This window comes from Pleurodeles waltl, chromosome 10, assembly GCF_031143425.1.
Source record: "Pleurodeles waltl isolate 20211129_DDA chromosome 10, aPleWal1.hap1.20221129, whole genome shotgun sequence".
Taxonomy (NCBI): Eukaryota; Metazoa; Chordata; class Amphibia; order Caudata; family Salamandridae; genus Pleurodeles; species Pleurodeles waltl.
Window position 1 is genome coordinate 166,619,789 of NC_090449.1, and position 21,821 is coordinate 166,641,609.

The window sequence follows — 21,821 nt, forward strand, 5'->3', positions numbered from 1 at the left end:
TACTTGCCTTGATGCTTTATGACCTCATTCACCTGCATTTCCCATCTATTTGTATACATTTTCAATAAAGGATTCCTGTTGTTTTACTTCACATACAGTTGTTGAGTATTGTTGTTCTCTGATGAGTTTCCATCTATCTGTCTTGTGCTGTTAAATGTGCATTTCTAGGCATTATTTTTCATTCAGATTCACTGTTCTTTTTTGTGTTTGGGCATTGTCTGAAGTGTTGTGCCTTTGTATTGGTTTGTGTTTCTCAGCTTGTTGGTGCTACTGGTGTAGTTGTGTAGTTGTTATCCGGGGTGTGTGTATGTGACATGTGAGTTTGGCGTGGCTGTGTTCTGTGTGTGTGGTGTCTCGGTACAGGTGTTGTGTTGCATGTGTGTACATGTGCGCGCTGGAGTTCGTGCATGGTGTGTATGTTTTGTGTGGGTGTGTCACTCTCCCCTTCCCCCCCTTATGTGCTCTGCAGATGTACTCACCGATGGCATAGGCGGTAATAGAGGAGAAAGGCGAGGTGGAGCGCTGGGAAGATGTCAAGGTGGCGTTCCATGACTTCCACAGAATCGTCTGCTCCCTGGAGGTAAGTGGGTCCTTTTGTACTTGCTGTTTCCGCAAGGCTATGGGTGGAGGGCGTACCGGCCCGGAAATCGTGGCGGTCTGCAGTGTCGTATTAGGGTGAGCGGTGCAGTGGCGACCGCCAGCCTGGGGATGGCAACCGACGTCGCAGCGGTATGGCCGCACTGGCGGTACTGTCAGCAAACTGGCTTGGTTTCAGTGGGCTGACAGCCGGGGTTGTAATATACAGTAGTGGTCTGCACTGCCGGTTTGGCGGCAGTCCGCCCGCCATTGCCAGCGTGGCAGATCCGTTACAGCCAATGTCGTAATGAGGGCCATAGTGTTTCCCTGCAAAAACAGATTTATCTGATGAAGAATGAATTTATATTGAAGGCAGTCCTCGGAAACCAGGGGACATCGCACACTGTATTTCTACAACTGACCCGTGCTCATGCTCAGAGCTTAATTTGCAAATAAAAACGTTCCGGTGAAACACAAGGCTGCTCCAATTAAATGTTCGAACACAGGATACCGAGGCAGTGTAATCTTAAAGCCATCACAGGCCTCTTGAGTCCATTTACAGCCACTCCCTACCCCTTCAGCACACTCTTGCAACTTTCTGCTTTCTCCGTTTGTGACTCTTGTCCGTTTTTCTCTTCCTCCGTCTTTCCCACACTGTCTTTTGCTCGCAGGAAAATCCCTGATGCAAAAAAGTAAGTGCCAGCCCTCAAATTCAAGTGCCGGTGCCCCCTACTGGCTAAAATTAAGCACTGTTCAGGCTACATAACAGGGAAGCCTGATAGCGTTATTGAGGTACCCGACCCCTCGGGCTGAAAGCCCCTCCAAGGGCTCTTCAAAAAACCCAAAGGAGGATCTAGCCATTGTCTTTACACTAAGTTTAAGGTATATGTTCAAAGAGCTGAAGAGAAGTTGAGTGCCACACTAAAGTGTGCCATTAAACCAATTTGTTCTAGACGTTCTGGTATTAAGAGCACTAGAAACGATTATCTCTTCTAAGACCCAATAGATTTAGGAACAACCTGTCTATTTATAGGAAATCCTGTAACAGAAACTCTGATACTTGAGGATCTTGAGAGTGAAACCGGATTTTGCGTTGTCCTATGAAGAACAGAGGACAGCTTAGACTTATACAAACTCCTGTGGTTATTATTAAGGTTTCTACTCATGAAGAAATGAAGACCCTATGAGTCAGTGTTCCCTCTAGGTATAGTCCCAACATCTGATTTCAGCAATACTGGTTTTAAATTCCACACCCAATATAAATCCATAAGATGACACAAACGTTGAGTGCATCATTTTCAATCACTTTCAGTTCTTGCTTACACGTATTTCCACAAGAACATTCACATCTACTTCCTGAGGACATGGAAAACTTACAGAAGGCACAAACATTGCAACATGTAGGCCGCCCAATCCAGCCCAGAGGGATTTAGCAATCATCTACCTAACGTGGACAGCGCACATAATGATTTGTCATTAGATACATTCATTTTTGTTTATTTAATAAGTTTAATTAAGTGCAGAATATACCCAAGGGGATCTATGTACACCATCTTCAAAAAGGACAGGACCATTAAATTGGTAAAGCTAGCTCACTGACCTGTTTTACATCCTCCCTGCACATCACATCTTGTTCTACAGGCAAGACCGCATATGCAGGTTGTCCAACAATTATCGTCATCAGTTGCCTCACCACATCTCAAATACAACTAATAAAGCAAAGCTATTGCCATAGATTCTATTGTTTATATATAAAATTCTTATTTCCAATCTGCATCTCTGGAAGGTAAGCATCAAACAGAGCATACCACATCTATGCAACATGATCAAATACAAGGCCCCAAAATACCTAGTTCCATGCATGCTCAATCTGAAGATTAACACATGAACTGTCAAAGCTAAGAAATTAGTAAATACATTGTCCTGGGTGCACATTATCAACTGAATAGGCAAAGCACTCCATTTCTGGCTAGGGAATTAAAGAAAAGACTCGAATTTCTGGCGAAAGCCCTACATTTGTAGAATTGGTCAAATAAACCCTAGGAATTGATGGTGGAAGAAATTCTACCGATGAACTCTCTTCTAATTTTTCACTTCCACCACAAATCAGAGGATCGTCCTTTAGCACTCAACACTAAATAAAGCCCACAGCACTAAGGTCACACCGAGTCCTCTTCATAAGATGAAACAGTCAAGAGGAACTGCAAACTTCATTTGGAAGTATCAACGAGCACGAGGTCAGTCAAAGTAATGGTCCTACACAACTAACACAGAGGACAGAGACAAGAAACTAGTCGTTATTGATTGTTTTGTTTTTCTTTGGTGGTACTGCTGCTACGAGTGTTAGCGAACGCACTTCTGTGACTGCGCAACATCGTCCACTGGAAACGGAGACATAGCTGATGTTTTTTTTTAATGACAATTATGCCATTCACTCCTGCTTAACACAGTTCCCTGCCATTGTCTTTTTGCTGGTGGTTCTCTAGGTGACTGCCCAGCATTACACTTACCTAAAATCATCACCCTCTACTACGCATGCGGACAGGGGTCGTAGGTGACGGCCCTTGGTAGCTTTTGTCGTAAGGCATTTGAAATTCGTGTGAAATCCCGGACGGTCTAGTGTACTAAGGATTGAGTCACAAAGCTGTTGCTGTTTTTTCACAGCCGTGCGATGCAAACTGACCCTTTTCCTCGCGCTGTGACAGATGTACTGATTTCCTCGATGTACAAAACAGCCATTCAGAAGGATTCGAAGAAATCCTACCTCGTGTGTATTCATTGAGCCAAGATTACATCTGTTAATCCTTCTTAATGGCTGCAAATACAGTGATTGATGGATGCCTGCGAGGGACAGCAGACTTATTACTGAACATGCCTTCACGCAGTGCAAACATTGCACCTAAATATCCCTTAAGAAAACGTAGAAACATTGCCATGTTTTGCAGGGACATGGAAGGCAGCCTCCTGGACTGCTTACTGCTCTCCTGATGCCCACTCATTCCCATAGTGAAAGCTGTCCGTTGCAGACACCTTCCACTTTGCACAAGTATACAGTAGCCTTTTGGGATTTTGATATATCATCAACCACAGTAACGAACACAAACAATTAATACTCATCCTGGCAAGCCCATGGGACTTCTTATCTTGCATCTTTCTACGAATGAATGCCTACCAGTCTGTTAAAGTCGGGGGAGAGGAGGGGTGGGGGTAGGCGAGTTCTATAACTCCAAATTCTCAGCTGGAGCCAGAAGTCACAGAGGATATATTTTAGAGGTAAGAACAAGCCCACTTCCTCTACTTCAACCAAGGCAAAAAAGTTTCAATAGCTTCTCGATGGACCAACCAGACTCCCCTGTGCCATCCGAAGAGGGCCACTTCAATCCTGAGTGAGGGGGCCGGGGGTTTGTCACCTCAACCACCACTGGATGACCAATCAATTACAGCAGTGAAGAACACCATACTGCACAATTTCGAGGAATAATACATCCATGTAACCTCTGTACCAGTTAGAATACCAATAGGAGGTTGAGAGTACCGTCTTGCTGGAAGCATTAGATCTGGCCCTTCCGCCTAAGGGGACTTAGACAATGTTTACATAATATTCTAATTCTATTCTAATTAAGGAAATTAACTTAAAATCGACTAACAGTGTTTAGGGGGCTAACAGGATAGTTACTACCATGTACTCATCAAGCAGGAATTCAGGAAATACTTTAGGTCTGCCGTACAAAAATAACACGGCTAGTATCGTGCCATCAGTCTCAATGGTGTCTCCTAGGTCTTTACCAAATCCTGCTCCCCGTTATTAACTTTTCTGCCACAGCAAACGGTTCAATCTTAGCTATACATAGATCATTTCCATATGCAGGATGTGGCGAAGGGTGAAGGCACGGTTAAACATGGCAATTAACCCCAGAAATCCTGAGTTTCCCATGTTCCTACTGTAAATCCTTGTTGATGCCACCTAAAGGATAAAATTGATATGGGCTCTTCCTAACTACAGATTGGCAAATGTCTTCATGATCCAGAGGGAGTAACTGTCAACATCCGGAGGTGGACCTCTTCATGGGAAAGGAAACTATTTCAGCCTGCAGGTTGCAGAGGCTTCTAGGATACTACACGTCTTGTAATCGCGTAGCTCCCCATCTCTAGATTTCTGCTGTTACATCTGTCAGAAACTAGAACCTTGGCTGGAAGACCAGAACAAACAATTCCAATAAGGAAATTGTTAGTAACGGTGGCCACATACTCCCATACTCGTACCATTCCTATCCAAAGCTAACAGTAACAACAACTGCTTCGAGTAAAGATGGGTGGGTGGGGGCAATTATTGGAATTCCCCATCACTGGTTTGGAGGCCAGGTCATATTCAACATCCTGCATACCAGTGTGGAGCCAAAGGTAATTTTCAGACTTTGATTTCAAAAGAATTAATTCCAATCATCGAAACGTGGTCCAACATACTGCACTTGCTTTACTATATTGGTTTGCCCAGTCAGGTATATTACAGGTATATTGCACTACTTTGTTTTTCGGAAGAAATGAGGGGCTTCAGCGGTGGAACTCATCAAAAGAACAAGTTACTTTATCTTTGGTAATGCTCTTTTTGGTGATTACACTATCTACCCGCAGAATCCTCACCTTTTGACACCAAACTGGATTCGGAGAACTGCAACAGCAGTGCTCCTACACTCTGCTAGGTGGTGTCCTTCAACCTCATGTTAGCTCTGTACGAGTGACAGAGCAGAGCAGCATGTAAGTGCCACCTCTGCACTGAATTCTGTTTCTTGTCTCTTTGTTCCCGATCCCTCAGAAGTGGAGCATAGAAAAAAGTTTTGAGATAGTATGCCAATTTCTAATTAGGGACATTTTTAGATGGCAAAATACCCACTGAGCAGAATGGGGAGGTAGAATGGCAGTGAGGAATCTGCAGTTATTTCTCACTGCTGATAAGTCACCTGTTGAATCAGATAACGCCCAGGAGACTTCAGGACAGCTAAATGAAAACGCAAACCCAACAACACCATCCAGTCCCTTGGTCCAGTGCAGATATAATCTGAGCCTCTGAGAGCACTTTGAAATTGTCCTGCCGCAGGAAGGCATTGAATGGCCAGAATAAGCCTGAGGCACCCATCCTTTTTTCAGGACAAGGAAATAGTGTGAATAGCAACCCTTGCCTTTCTCCAAGTTCAGTACCCATTCAATGGCATCAGTGGAGAGTAAAATATGTACATCCCACCACAGGATTGTCAAGTGCTCCTGGGGAATGCGTTCTATGATGGGAGGTGGATGGGAGATGAAGAGAAGGGTAGGACGCAGCCTCTTCAAATGTATTTTAAGACCCATCTGTAATGGATCGCCAGCTGGGGAGGAAATGTTGGATTCTGCCCTCTGTCGGCCTCCACCTGAGCCACTGAAAGTAGATAAAGCAGTTTGGTGGCTGCTGCAGCAGGGTAGGTGGAATTAGAGGACTGCTGTCCCTGCTGCTGTGTAAGGAGTCTTCAGTCACCACTGGGGTACTAGGTACATGACATGGAGCAGGACTGAGACCTATGCTTCGACTGCAACCTATTTTTCTGGTCAAAGATGTAGAGCTTCGTCTCACAATCCCAGATCACCTTCTGGAGCATTAGTGCACTTCTGTCGCATGACAGAGTCTTGACCAGTGCCCTGACACCAAAGACACCTAGTATGGGTCCATGATCTAAATATATTTCCTGTAGTTTAGGCATGGTGTAAAGCTTGTAGTTTATGGGGAGAACATAGTTCCCTACCACACAGTCTAATAATGTCGGAAATCTTCAGCAGATTGCCAAAAGTTAGAAGGCGCAGAAAGAAAGGGACATGTCGTTGTGCAAGGATAGCACATATATTGTATTGTATTAAACACTAATAAAGCGCATAGCTACACTAGGGCATTCCAGCGCTATAGTGTACTACACATTACAAAGCAGTAATGATATTATACATCTGCCATCAGAGCTAGGCGATCAACAAGATTGTGCAAACAGCTAATTCTTCAGCTAGCTGTTTGCGGAACGGCATTTCCATTCCAATTCAGCAGTCTGCAAGATGGTAGGCATAGAATTCCATAACTTGGAAACATTGTACGGGAAAAATTGGTCGCCTCTGCTCACTCTCTGGATTGGGGGAACCATAGTTAGGCAGGCAAAACACAGGAGTCTTGTAGGGATATAAGGAGTGAATAATGCATTCCGAATCTTGGGACCCTTCTGGGTGAGTGATCTGCGAGCAATGCATAGGGATTTAAATGTAATTCTTTGAGCAACAGGCAGCCAGTGTAAATACCTTAGAGGATGTCAGCAGGAGTGCAATTTAGAGATGCTACATAGACGTCTGCAGCAGCATTCTGCACCCTCTGCAGTTTGTCAACTGTTGATTTGGGAGCACCCAAACATAGTGCATTTCCAGCCGTGCCAGAAAGAGTGCTTGGACTGCTAGTCTTTTGGACAGGGATGGGAGAAAGTATAAGGTTTCCTCAGTGCTTTGAACATCCCAAAGGAGGAAGCAGCCACTTTTGTTGCTTGGGTATTTATGGTCAAGTCTTTGTCCAGCTAAACGCCTACATTTTTAACCTCCAGCTTTGGTATTGGCGGGGCACTTCAGTCATTAGACCAGCCCAGATTTATCATATTTGGAGAGGGGCTACCTAGAATCAGGAGCACTGTTGTCTCCCCATTGAGTTTCAGAGCTAAATGGGTCATCCAATCAGCTACATTCGTTATGGAGGAGCCATGAGAGGGAGGTCGATCGTCCTTTACATGGCTCACTGAAAAAGTAAGTTGGGTATCACCAGCATACAATAATATTGAGATATAATGTGCAAAGACGACCTCAGCCAAGGAGAGCATATAAACATTAAAAAGGGTGGGGCTCAGCAAGGATCCCTGAGGGACCCACAGCTGAGCAGCATGGGATGTGATCTACAGTCACCATCAAATACTTGGAACGTTCCCCGATTGAGGAACGATTTAAGCCAGAAAAGAGGCTGTCCAGTCACTCCGACATTTTGGAGCCTCTCCAAGAGGATCTTGTGCTTTACTGTGTCAAAGACACCACTAAGGTCCAGGAGGATGATAGCAATCACACATCCTTGATCTAGCCACTGCTCTTCCACAGCTCCAGACATCCCTTCTGGGGTGGCAGTAAGCTGAAATGTAGCTGCATAATGCCACTAACTGGCACGCGGAAATACTGCAGTTGATGTTCTACTGATCCAGTCTATGCATGATGGGGGGGGGGGGGAGAGGGGAGTTATAGCTATTTCACAAAATTATAACTACCACCACTTTTTGGGGGAGGTGGGGGGGAAGAGGGAGGGGTTCCGTTTTTAAATGTTTGCTTTCTCGAAATCCACTGAACAGAATTATGCCAAACTTGACAAGAAAGTAGACCTTTTCACAGAACACATGCTTTTATTGCTTTGATGTTTTCTTCAGCAGTTTTTGAGAAATAAGCTTTTACAATGGTTTCTGGGAGGGATTTAAAGGGTTAACAATTTTGTATACCCCTGCAGATTTAAATGGCAAGTCAGAAAATTATGACACCTGTCTATCAAATATGATTTTTCTTCAATAGCAAATGTCATAGGCTGGAGATAGGCTCAGAAAAGTTTAATTTCTGCCATCCTGAAACATACGATGGTGGGCACTATGACATGTGTTGGATCCCAAGTAAGTGCTTGGAAGCACCGAAAGGTAAGAAAAAAAATGCATTGAAACCCCTTTCCCCCACCCCACAAAAAGGGCTTAAATCGAGAAAATCTGTGATTTTAACACAATTCACCAATTCATATTTTCCATTTTTTGAACAGCAATAAGATCGGTAAGAACATGTGAATTACCTTCCGTAACTCTGTTTCTGATGGAAATTCCTAACCACAGACACCTCACCTTGTGACTACCCCCAGGTACCAGACTGGATCCAGAGGGTTTTTTCAGCATTGAAACTGCGCTCTGGCATCGTGCAGTCCTGCATAGGTTTCGCCCCACCCTGGAAGTGATGTCAGAGCCACATATACACACCACCCATGTGTGCTGTCATCAGTTTCTATCTTGACTCAACTGGCGCTGTCAGATGTGACAATGTGCAGATCTCTAGATTGGTATGTTTTTAAGAATGGTAAAAAGAGTCAATTTTAAGGAACGGGGAAGTGGGAGGGCAGTGAGGACTCTGTGGTTAGATAAATTATCCAGCAGAAAGAATGCTACAGAAGGTAAGTAACTTGTTCCTCTGATGGATCGTTCTAACTATAGATTCCTCACCTTGTGAATAGATACCAAATCAATAACTCCTAAGATGCTGGGTCTGAGGAACGGCTTAAACCAGAAAATCCTGCAGGAACAGATGGTCAAAGTGCCCTTTTTGCCAGACCTGGCTATCAAGGCAGTAGTGCTTTGTAAATATATGGAGCGACACCTATTTCACACAGAAAAGGTATGCCACATTCCAATACAGTGGTTAGAAGCCTTAGCTCTGGGTCAATAAGTCTTCTGTGTCTCTGGATGCTGCTTCATAATCAGTGCATAGCTGACCTTTATACAGAAGTATATCCACCTTGGAATGGTAATTTTTTGCATGGCCTTACCATTCTTTGCCACAACGAACCTCACGAAGAGCTGGTTGTCCACTACATGGTCTTTGGTATAATTGATGTAAAAGCTACTTTGGGCTCCATGTAGTGGAGTCTCTCCTCTTCTTTCGAGTGGTGTAGTGGAGAGCACGGAATATCGGAAGGATGATGGATTGTTAAAATTAAATGGTGTCACAACTTTCCGTTCAAATGCTGCTCTAGTTCTCAACATCAGTTTGTCTAGAAAAAAGGCAGTGTAAGTTGGATGAACAGACAGTGCTTGCAACTTACTCATGTGACTTGATGTTATTAGTATTTGGAAGATTGCTTTGAGAGTCAGTAGATGCGAAAGACAGCTGTGAATCTGTTCAAATGGAGTACACATCAGGAAAGCATGAACTAAGCTAAGGTCCAGCTGTGGCGTTACCAAAAGTTTGAAAGGGACTATGGAGACTAGACCTTTAAGAAAATGCAGAACAATTGGTTATTCAAACAAAGATGGGTGGTCCAGTAAACGAAAAAAGGTTGAAAGGGCCGACAAGTAACATTTAGCTGTTTCCACTGCATGTTCTTGCCGGGTCAAAGAAAGCACAAAAAGCAGAACATCTGACAACTTGGCATGTGTAATCTATCTATGTGGTGGGAATTGCAACACAACCTGGTCCCAGTGTCCAGCATAAACAGATTTTATAGACAGACGTCTGGCCGCCAGTATGACAGCCACTACACTTCAGTAGGGCAATCAGTGGAAGTCAACTGTTGACGCGCAATCACTATGCAAGGAGATGTATATTGAGTAGACTCAACCTGATGTTGTGACATAAGATCCGCCTAACGCAGCAGTCTGATCGGAGAATATATGCTCAGGGACAGAAGAACAAGTTACTTCCCTTCGTAATGCTTTTTCTGGTGGATACAGTAGCTAACTGTGGATTCCTCACCTTATGAATTCTCCCAAAGCGGCAGCACTCCACGGAAATTTTCTTCCTAGCTCCCCACGTCGACGAGGACGTCACAATTGTGCGGCTCCGCATGCGACTCCATCTGACGTCATTGTGGCAATAAGAAGTCCTCGTCGGTGTGCTGACGTCACTTTCACCATTTTTTACGTGCCTTCGAGATGAACAGGTGAATACCGACCTCACAAGAACAATATATGCCAATACAAATACAAATATAAACCACAATATCTGTTTATATAGAAACACCAACAACATATATACATAAAGAAGCCTTGGTATGATCAGTCAGGAAATGGGGAGGCTGGTGGGACTGTGAGGAATCCACAGGTAGCTACTGTATCCACCAGAAAAAGCATTACTGAAGGTAAGTAACTTGTTCTTCTAATGGATACAACTACCTGTGGTTTCCTCACCTTATGAATAGCATTCCAAAGCAGTCCAGCACTTGGAGGTGGGTGCCTGACTGGTCAAACCATGAAATCCTGCAAAGCAGAACGTGCAAAATAGCCATCCCTCCTAACTTCCGAGTCCAAGCAATAATGCTTCACGAAAGTGTGGAGGGAAGCCCAAGTTATGGCCTTACAATTTTCGACAACTGGGACACCTCTAGCCAAGGCCAAAGTGGCAGACTTAGCACTGGTGGAATGGGCCCTAATACCTTCCGGAGGAGCCTTCTTTGCTAGCAAATAACAAATCTTTATGCAAAGAATGACCCACCTGGAAAGAGTTTTCTGGTGGATGGCTCTGCCCTTCATCTTGACCATAAATCCAACGAAAAGTTGATCATCAAAACTAAAGTCTCTTGTTCTCTCTATGTAGAAACTCAGAGCCCTTCTTGGATCCAACCGATAAAGTCTTTCCTCCTCCTTCGACGGATGGGGACGAGGGTAAAAGGATGAGAGTGTTACAGACTGACCCACATGAAAGGAAGTGACCACATTAGGAAGGAAAGCCGTCCTGTTTTTCACCACCACCTTGTCTGCATGAAAGGTTGTAAAAGGAGGTTTCACACTGAAGCTCATTCGCACGTCAGGCTGACGTGATAGCATTAGAAAAACTGTTTTTAAAACTAAAAGCCTCAATGGGCAAGAATGCATAGGCTCAAACGGTGACCCATCAAAAAAGTCAGAACCGAATTCAAATCCCACTGAGGCATGACAAACGGAGTGGGCGGAAACTTGTTAGTCAAGCTTTTAGGGAACCTAATACCTATACTTGACTTAAAAAAGGAAAGCTGATCAGGAAGGCAAAGAAAAGGCAGACAGCACTGACAAATAGCCCTTCAAAGTCGCAACTGCACAACCCTTCTGTGCCAAGCAAAGGCCAAAAAGCAAAATATCAGACAAATGGGCCTATAAGGGATCAATTTGCCTTTCTCCACACCAAGTAACAAATTTTGCCCATCTGTTGGCATGGACAGACTTGGTGGAGTGTCGTCTGGCCGATAAGATAACATCCATCGCTTCTGGAGGGAGAGAAAAAGATCTCAGATTGCCCCGTTCAATCTCCAGGCATGTAGGTGCAGCTCTGGAAGTGGGGATATAGAACCTGCCCCTACGAGAGGAGGTCTACCCTCTAAGGAAGACGGAACGGAAGGCACAGTGAAAGTTGGAAATGATCTGTGTACCACCACCCTCTTGGCCTATCCGGGGCTATTAAAATCACTTGCACCTGATCTTGGCGAATATTCCTCAGAACTTGAGGAATCAAGGGTATGGGGGAAACACGTAAAGCAATTGGTCGCACCAAGACACCTGAACCGTGCCCCCCAATGTCCCCTGCACCGGACACTGGAGACTGCAGAACAGGCAGTGTGCGTTCTCCTGAGTGGCAAACAGATCTATCTGTGGAAATCCCTACATCCGGAAGATGTGAAGAATCAGGTCTGGATGGAGATGCCACTCGTGATCGGCCAAGAAATGCTGACTGAGACTGTCCGCACGTACATTGAGAACTCCGACCAGATGGTTTGCTACTATGCAAATCAGATGGTCCTCTACCCAGGACCAGACCTGCAGAGCCTCTCTACAGAGAATCTACAACCCTACTCCTCCAAGCTTGTTGATGTACCACAAGGTTGTCCTTCAAGACTTGAACTGACTGACCGCAAATGGGCGGGAGGAAGGCCTTCAGAGCCAGATATATTGCCTGCAATTCTCAAAGATTGATGTGAAACATCTGTTCCACTGGAGACCAATGATCTTTGATCTCCAGGTCCCCCAGATGAGCTCCCAACCCTGGAGTGGAAGAATCTGTTATGACCATGGCCACCGGAGGTGGTAGACAAAACGGTCTCCCTTGGGAAAGGTTGCTGTCCACAGCTCACCATCATAGATCCACTGCAGCGTCTCTGGAGATAGTTATCGATTCCTCGAGATCCCCTTTGTGTTGAAACCACCGCCTGCGGAGGCACCACTGGAGAGCCCTCATGTGCCAACGTGCATGAGTGACCAACAGAATGCAGGAACAGAACTGACCGAACAGACGTAGGACCTTGAGGACTGGAACAGCTGCTCCATTCTGAAACATTGGATTCAATGCCTGAATGTCCTGTACACTCTGAAGAGGAGGGAAGGCCCGATCCAATGAAGTTTCCAGTACTGCCCCTATGAACAAGAGGTGCTGAGAGGGCTTCAGGTGAGATTTGGGCACATTTACCGAAAAGCCCAGGTTGAATAACAACTGGGTTGTCATTTGCAAGTGATGCAGCACTAGCTCTGTGGACCCGGCTTTGATCAGCCAATCGTCCAGGTAAGGGAATACAGATATTCCCTTCCTTCTTAGGGCCACTGCAACCACTGCAATCACCTTCGTGAAGACTCGAGGTACGGAAATAAGACCAAAAGGAAGGACCACAAACTGGCAGTGTTGGGACCCTACCACAAACCGGAGATACTTCCTGTGTGACTTCAGAAAAGGGAATGAAAATAAGCATCCTGCAAGTCGATAGACACCATCCTTTTCCTTGATCAACCCAACAAGCACCTGTGCTAAGGACAGCATTTTGAACTTTTCCTGTCTGAGGAACCAATTCAAAATCCTCAGATCCAGGATAGGCCTCAATCAACCATCCTTCTTGGGAACCAGGAAATACCCCGAATAGCATCCCAGACCCTTCTCCTGATCTGGAACCAACTCCACTGCACCCTTTAACAAAAGGACCTGCACCTCCTGTTGAAGCAACAAGAGATGATCTTCTATGCAAAACGAATGACAGGGAGAGATGGGAGGGGGACTCCCAAAAAGGAAGGACATAAGGACCTTTCCCCACAATATTCAGCACCCAATAGTCCGATGTGATTAACTCCCACTCATGGAGAAAATGAGATAACCTTCCCCCTATGGGAGAAACATGATGTAAAATGGAGAGAAAACTAGGGCTGCTTTTCTTGATGGGCTCCCCCAGAGCAAGAGGATGAAGCGGAAGGCTGCTGAGTGGCACCTCTATAAGACCTGTAATGAGGGTTGGCAGGCCGCTGAACGCTGGACTGTGGCCTTCCACGGAAAGAGTACCCCCGACCAAAACCCCTGAACCTTCGAAAAGACCTAAAGGGTGTGGATGATGAAGCTTGGAGTCCCAAACACCTTGCAGTAGCCCTGATGACTTTAAATCGTTCCAAAGCTGAGTCGCCTTTGGACCCAAACAACTTCTCACCATCAAAAGGAAGGTCCATCAGAGTAGCCTGAACATCAGAGGAGAAACCAGAAGCCCTAAGCCAGGCATGCCTCCTAGTTGCCACTGAAGTACCCATTGCCCTGGCTACCGAATCTGCTGTGTCCAAGCCAGATTGAATAACCTGCTTGGCTGCCGCTTGACTGTCCAACAGGAGTTCATTAAACTGTCCCTGAACATCCTGATGCAATCTTGGCACAACAGCTCTTGCCGAGTCCATCCGGGCATGGATATACCTTCCTAACACACGCATAGCATTGAGAGACTTCAAGGCCATACTGCACGAGGAGATGACCTTTTTAGCGGTTTGCTCCATACGCTTAGACTCCCTATCTGAAGAAGTCGCAGGGAATGAACCAAGAGCAGACCACCTGCTTGTACGGTGACGGCGAACCTAGCATGAATGCTAATGGACCCGTGGGACCAGCAAGCGCACAAGCGGGGGCCATGGCTCTGTTGAAAATGCTAAACATAACATTGAGGAACACGGATGGACCTGTTCCCGGAGTCGGGAAGGCAGGAAGCCTCTGCTCCTCCTGAGGCATCTGAACCGACTCCGATGCTTGCACTCACGCAATGTTAGAAGATGCCCTGCATCAACGTCAGCTGTAGTTGCCATACATGAGTCACGAGGTGTCACCACTGAATTTGTCCGCCTCATTGTTTAAAGATCCTGACAGGTTTCACAAACAAGCGAGATGTTCTGCAGTTCTAGAGGCTCGGGCCCTCCTGGTAAAGGACTCAGGACCTACTCTGCTCTGCTTTTTGCAGTACCACATGGAAGTGGTGTTGTCTGTGGGCATCTGGAACAGCCTCCCGTTGTTGGATGGTAGGAAGGCTTTAAACACCAAGTGAATGGCCTGCAACATCAACAGATTCATGTGGAGCTGGGTCTCTGCTGAAGACGAAAACCCTCTGGTATCCTCCTCTCCCAGATTACCTCCACAGCCCAAAAGTGTTGCCACTGTCAGCTATGGGTGGGGTAGGGTCATTGTGTCTGCTACCGATCCTACTGAGGAATAGTAACAAACTCTGCTGTTTTTTTCAGTTCCCTTCAAAATCTGGAGGGAGTCTGATAGGTCCCCTGGACGGTTGAGCCCACTGAGGAATCGGTTCCTAATGCAGGGTCCTCATTTGACACCTTGCGTAGGTCATTAGCAGGAATCAAAAGGCCAAGAAATCTCCAAACCACTCTCACTGAGACCCAGGACAGAGTCTGACTCATAAGCCAGGTGTCCATAAGTTATTGTGCCTAAGGTCCTGAACGATGTCAGACGGGTACCCGTCCCACAACGTCAAATCACTGGGAGGTTTACTGTTGTGCATACGGACCTTGCTGTGGTCTTTTTGCAAAGCCTCCATCCGAAGCCTTGAAAGGAGTGTGCTGTGGCCCTGTTTTCCTTGAAGTGCTAAAGGGCAGAGACTCTCTTAACTCTGAATAAAAACATACTTTGAAATGGCATGCCCATTAGGGAAACTTGAACGTCCCTCGAGAAGCTTGTGGATCTCCTCCATGTGCAGTGCAGAGGCCTCACTCTGGTATCAACTGTGCTGTCCTACCAGTCAGTGGTGTTCAGCCCAGAGTGGAAGGCTTACTGCGCTGCACACAGAACATCTTGGATAATCTACATAAGTTTGGTGTGGAATTCTGTAGGGGACTGTCAGTAAGATCGCATTGACCATGTCCCATCACGCATGCAATTTTCGTCCCAAGAGGCAACTGGCATTTACTGAAAGTAGAGCAACGCTGGCTGAGGATAAAATCCTCTTCCCAAATGCCTTCATATGTTTCGATTCCCTAAGGACGGGTAGTAGGGAATGAGTTAGGATTGAGTCTACTCGGCGACAGCTTAACCACCAAGCTTGCATCCAGGGGTGTTGCTTCAGGAAAGACGGCTCATCAGAGCCAGGTCTATGTCTTCTGGCAACCTGTCTATTTACTCGCGATAAAAGAACTAGGCTAGGCCCAAGTACCGATTGGCATATTCATCAGGCCTTCATTTAAAGGGAGAAGTGGTTCTGTGGAAGCCCGTCCAGCTTTTAGGACTTCAGTGAGAACATTGGTCTTTTCTTCAGCAGACAGATGTTGCAAGTCTAAAATCTCAGATGCCCGTCTGATCACCACATCAAAAGAATGGGATTCCTCTATGCAGGGGGCAGGAGGAGATATCAACCCAGAATTAAGTGTTTAAATCACTGGGGTCCTGAAGGTTCATGAGAAGATTGAAACCATTCCCATTGTCTCCATCACCACGTTGACTGTGGTCAAAGTCAGAAGCCAAAGGAATGTGGAGAGTTCTAGGTAAAGGTACAATTTGAACAGTGTCAGAATGAGGATGGACCAGCTGCACCAGAGTTTGTGGAGGCCCGACTTCAGTCCTGGTCATGTCAGGTTTGTTTCAGTGTCCGATAAGATAATGGGTTTTTCCTTCGGCATCCACGAACGAGGAACCGATTAAGTTCATGGTTCAGGATTTGAAGCCAGATTGGCGGTTGATCCTGGAATCATGGTGGACCACACAGCGGAGTCTATTGATGGAAATGTTTTGAAAATGGATCTGCCAACAGTAGCCTATCCGAGAGGCCTCCTCAGATCTTTGGGGTCAAAGACATGCCAAATGGAGCTGGAAGTGTTCCTAAGATGCACAACACGTCTTCTTTGAAGGTCTCAACCTGTGGCATCACCAATGGGCCGTGAATGCGGGCTGCTTTGGGATAACCCGTGGAATCAACTCCTTGGAACCACGCCTGGAAAGCACCTCGACATCCACACAACTTCTCCTGATGAAAGAGGCAGCAGAGTGTGAAGCTTTGACATCTTATGCTTCTTTTTTGGTTTGGACTTACATGATGACTTGGATTGTGAAGAGGGCCTTTTCGGAACCAGCCTGGAGAACGGAAACTGGTCTGCATCCTCGACCTCAATAAGAACAGCCCTTACGTTCCTTTACAACAGTGTTCGCTGATGTAGAGCTTGGCTCTGCAGTCCTAGATCACCTTGGGATTTATCTAGGCGCAGCCTTCATGAGACCAGGAGTCAGGCGAAGACCCTAGGCACCAGAGACATACAAGAAGGGATTTGTCACAGACGTGTTTAAGACAGTCCGTACAAGTTTTAAACTCTAAGCTTTGAAGGGGACTTATTACCTTCCACACTTGCGAGAAAATTTAGACAAAACAACTGGTCAAGAAGATGAGATAAAGTTGAGGGAACGAGCTCCAGATCTGCGTCTGAAAGCGCAGGATGAAATCAACTGATGTCAGTGGATAGAGGTGGCAATTATATGTGGCTCGGTTGTCACTTCTGGGGAGGGGCAAAGCCAACACAGAGCCGCATGATGCCACCCACAAGTGCCTGGGAGGCATGCTGAGAAAAACCTCCAGATTCAGTCTGGTGTACTGGGGTATATATCAAGGTGAGGAATTTGCAGTCAGAAGTAACCATCAGAAAAAATGTTTGTATAAAAAAAGATTGTGCGCAGCAGATGCAGCCACCAGGATCAAGTTGGCGCCAGACCTGGCTGCAGCTGGACTTTATATTAAAAACACAGCTAAAAACTTTTGGTTCTGACTCAAACCTGCAGAATCATCAAATTTCACTAGCTATGGTTAGTAATGTTTACAACACAAACCATAACTTGCACCATATTTGTATGAGATGCCCCCTGGCTGCAGCCATGGTAATTTGAGTGTACTGGGCACCATGCAGGCCTACCCCACGTCCACAAGTATGCAAAAAGATAGAAGCCTGTGAGAGCGAAAGCTCCAATATACAGATTTCATATAACTGAACTGAATTAAAAGCTCAACTGAATATTTCAGTTTGTAGGTCAATCTGCTTCAGCAGGCTTTATATATCAATACATGGGGTCATCATAAGCAATTTGTGTAAGTCGTCCTATGGTTCATTGTTAACACAACGTGCCTTTTGCAGCTAGTGGAATTTTCACCTTGACATTAAACTGTCATTATACAAAGGTTAGAACAATGTTTTTACATACCAACTAGAGAATTCTAGTAATTTTATTTCAATAGAATTGACCTAAACAACACCAGGGGCTTCAAGGAAACTAATCTAATGAAGCTCTATCTCTTAAATATCAGACATACAGATATTTTACACAACTGACATGTATATATATATATATATATATATATATACATATAAACACACACACACATATATAAATATATATATGTTTCCCGATTATTCTTTGCTTTTGTTTACAAGAATGTTAATACACTTTTTTCCTATACATATGCTTGTAGGTTGTATTTACAGGATATGAACCTATCGAAAAGGAAGCCGAAGGATATACAGGGTGACAGAGAAAGATACTGTGAACATGTGACTCGGAGGGGCAGGTAGTTTCTAAGAGCAAAGTGGCCTATCTGAAAAGGGTTTTGCTTGCCATTTTCATTTTATTGTACAGTCTGCAGACGGTATATTTTATTGAAGCGCTTATTACCTTTCTGTCAGGTAATTTCAAACAAGTGCGACTCTCATCTTGGGTTTGTCCACTACCATCATGTCTCAAAATTCCAATCCCCATCTGCGGCAGCCCATGCATCCATTACTGCGGTTAAAGAAATTTAAATACCTCCAGGAGGCACTGTCCTTCTGTCTCCTAACTGCTGGGAGCTCAGGCCCTGTCAGCATTCGATTCTCTCGGGGAGCTCGGTGGGGGGTGGATAGGAGTTGGTGTTCTCCTCCTGCCAGTAACTCCAAGTCCTAAAACTATAAAACTACAAGCAATGTCAATAGGTCTGGCCTTGGCTGGCATGCAATTTCTCTATCACTTTTTGCATGCATATGCAACAGAAATGAAATGTTTAAAAGTGAAAAGGTAGAAGAAGTGACACGCGAAAAAGACCTGGCAGCCAAGTGTACTTTTTTTTTGAAGATTTGTACCTGTTTAGGCATACACCATAATTTACAGTACAGGAGTGCCAACGGCTGATGTAGGCTGACCCATCGCCAAATTATTTAGGTAGTGGTGGGCGGTAGCAAAATGGGAACCCCATTTTAACAACAAAAAAAAAATGGAGAGATAAAGCCCTCTACTTTATCAATATATATTACCTAGTGGCGGTTGCCACTAGGTAGTTATATGTAGGACCTAGTTTCTACAGAAATTTTTGTTTTGACTATAACTTTGGCGCCGCTTGACGAATTTTCACAAAATTTTAAAACTGTACACATTGCTAAGTTCAGCTTCTGTCTCGAAAGTTTCAGGGTGATATGTCAAGCGAGGCTTGATAAAAAGGGGGGTTTTCCCCATTTATTTTTCCACAGACATGCCTACAACCCGAACCATTGAACGGAATTACACCAAATTTGTCACAAAGCTAGATTCTATTCTGCAGATCACACTTTTTGTGAATTAGTGCAAATCCAACCACTAGTTTTGGGGAAATTGAAGGCCAAAAAATATAACTAGGGACTCAGATCCTCCACAGATCCAACTGTCCCCCGTGCTGATATTCAATGGTCTCAGAACACTTCAGCAAGTTAGTTTTGGCAGCCATCTTGGGACTCTGCTTCAGCCGGGTCCCAGGAAACAAGGACAAAAAAAAAAGAAAAGAAAAGGAGCCAGAATAGAGTCACCCTGACCCCTTAGCCCTGGTGCTGGGGTTCTGAGGGACCCTGAAAGGCATAAATAGCTTTTTTAAATAAAAAAAATGCAGTCGCCCATATTTCTTTTATTTGCCCCCGGATGGGCCAGGTCTCAGGGGTATCATAGAGGAGGGGATCCTGGGACCGCCACCTCTCCCTCCCCAGAGTGAAGGTCCAAATAAGAGCGGGCCGTGACCCCCGCCACATCCCGGGGACCACCACCCCCCAGGGCAAAAAATGTTTTTTAGTAAGAGGGGTAGGCTTGATGGCCTTCCCCACAACCCCGGGTACCCCCACCTCCCTGGGGCTATCAACTTAATGCGGGGGCCTGTGGCCTCCCTGCCCCTGAGGACCACCACCCCCAGGGCTACACATTATTTGGAGCGGAAGCTGCATGGCCCTCCCATGCCGGGGGACAACCCCACACCCTCAGGGCAAATCTTCAAGAAAAGAAAGGGGATCCCTATGGAACCGCCAAGCCCAGGGGACTACCACCCCCTGGGGTTATGTCATCATTGGAGTAGGACCGTGTGGGGCACCCTCTTGGAGCCACTGATGGCCCTGGGGACCCCTACTCCTCCAGGGCCGGCTCCTGCAATGTCCCAGGGTGCCCACCCCCAGGACATAGTTGTTTGCTGTGGCTTGGCTACAGCCAAGCCTCAGCAAACACTCTGCTGTTTGACAGCTGGACCTTTAAAGCAAGTCGCGCTGTCAAACAGTAGGGTTTTCATCTCTGACAGAAATGAAATGCTTCAGCAAGCACAGAGCTGCTGTCAAAGCAGGTCTGTGCTTGATAAAGCAATGATACTGCAGGGGAAGCCTGCAGTGCCAGGTAGCCCGTAAGGGCATTTTAATTAATAAATATATATATATATGTAGGGACCGCAGCTCCCTCCGGGTGCCAGAAAGCCTGTAAAGGGCTAAAAAAATATAAAATAAAAAAGACCCAACACCCCCGTAGCTCAGTGTGAAGATCGCAGACCTTCGCACGCTTTGGGGGTTCGAGTCCATCTGGACTCATTCCCATTTTTTTTAAATATATATATTTTTATTTTTAAAAAATATATATACATTTTTTATTTTAATAGAAATATCTCATTCTAAGTATATCAGACATCAAAGCCTAAAGTACTCCACCTCACTCCTTCTCACTTGCATTCTCTCTGTCTCCCTTTTCAATCAATTCTCCCACTCACTTGTGCCCAAGGTAACAATAACTCGTGCCCTCGCCATGCACTGGTAATTACCAACAAATTATGGCACTTATGACAACTTTGATTACATCATTGATAATATCAATGTACTAATTGTAGTAAAATTTTGGACGAAAAAACTGCGTATGGCGGGGGAGTGAGTTATAGTTACATTAGGGCACGTGTTATAGTTAGTTGAGATAACTAACTACAACTGACGAATTTCTAAGGTTTTGTACGTTTAAAATGTGAGCCTAACTATAACCCTATAATCTTTGTTTTTTTAGTGAATGAATGAATAAATATATATATCTATTTATATATATATATAGATATATATATATATATCTATATATATATATATTCACTGAAAACACCAAAGGTTAAAGTACCATTATAGGTGGGTGAATTTCTCTCTGACACTGTTAATGTTTTAAACTAAAAAAAACAGAAATTCAGTAGTTATTGTTAACATCACAGGACATTTATGGCACCATTTATGACATCACTGATGAGATCTCAAATGACAACTGATGACATCACTGGGTCCTTATAGGTAGGACACAGTTTCCACAGAAAGTGTTTTTTGTTTTGCTAATAACTTTGGCGTAGCTTGACGAATCTTCATGATATTTTCATAACTAGTTTGCCAGTCACTTCATCTACTGTCTGAAAAGTTTCATATTTACTACAAGAACAACTGAAAGGCCCCTTTACGGCCACATGGTAATGGAAAACAAATACATAACAAATAAAATACACCTTAATCTACATTAGTTTTCTTTGCATGCTCCATGGCTCACAAAATAAATCTGGCCTAATAAGATAAACAAAAACATCTTTCTTATGCACCGCTGTGCAACAAAATGGAAAATTGACCTAGCAAGGAGCCACTCAAACTACTATTTGGAAGACCTGATAATAACAATGATTGTCTTTCATTCACTCTGGCCTTCATGTGTAGCACAATCCTAATAAACATAGCAAGGAAGCCCCAACAAATAATCTAGAATGTATATGTAAAGTTTTAGATTTACTACATGAACTACTGAAAGACCCATTATTATACACATGCTAATGAAATCTATAAACAAATACATAATAAATAGAATTCATCTTGATCCACATAAGTGTTTTTTGCATGCTCTCTGGCTCACAAAATAAATGGGCCCAACAAGATAATCAAAAAAACATCTTTCTTATGCAC

The 21,821-nt window shown here is 44.7% G+C and overlaps 1 protein-coding gene across 3 annotated transcripts in view; it reads right to left on the reverse strand.

The window, feature by feature from the left end:
* Positions 1–21,821, reverse strand: part of B9D1 (B9 domain containing 1) — a 409,768-nt gene that overhangs the window by 204,907 nt on the left and 183,040 nt on the right. The window contains exon 6 of one of the 3 annotated variants that reach the window (XM_069210125.1): positions 18,406–18,550. The exons of the other annotated variants lie outside the window; for them this stretch is intronic. Within the exon in view, the coding sequence (XP_069066226.1) occupies positions 18,448–18,550 (103 nt within the window). The 3' untranslated portion in view covers positions 18,406–18,447. The remainder of the gene's footprint in view (positions 1–18,405; positions 18,551–21,821) is intronic. 3 annotated transcript variants of the gene reach the window in all.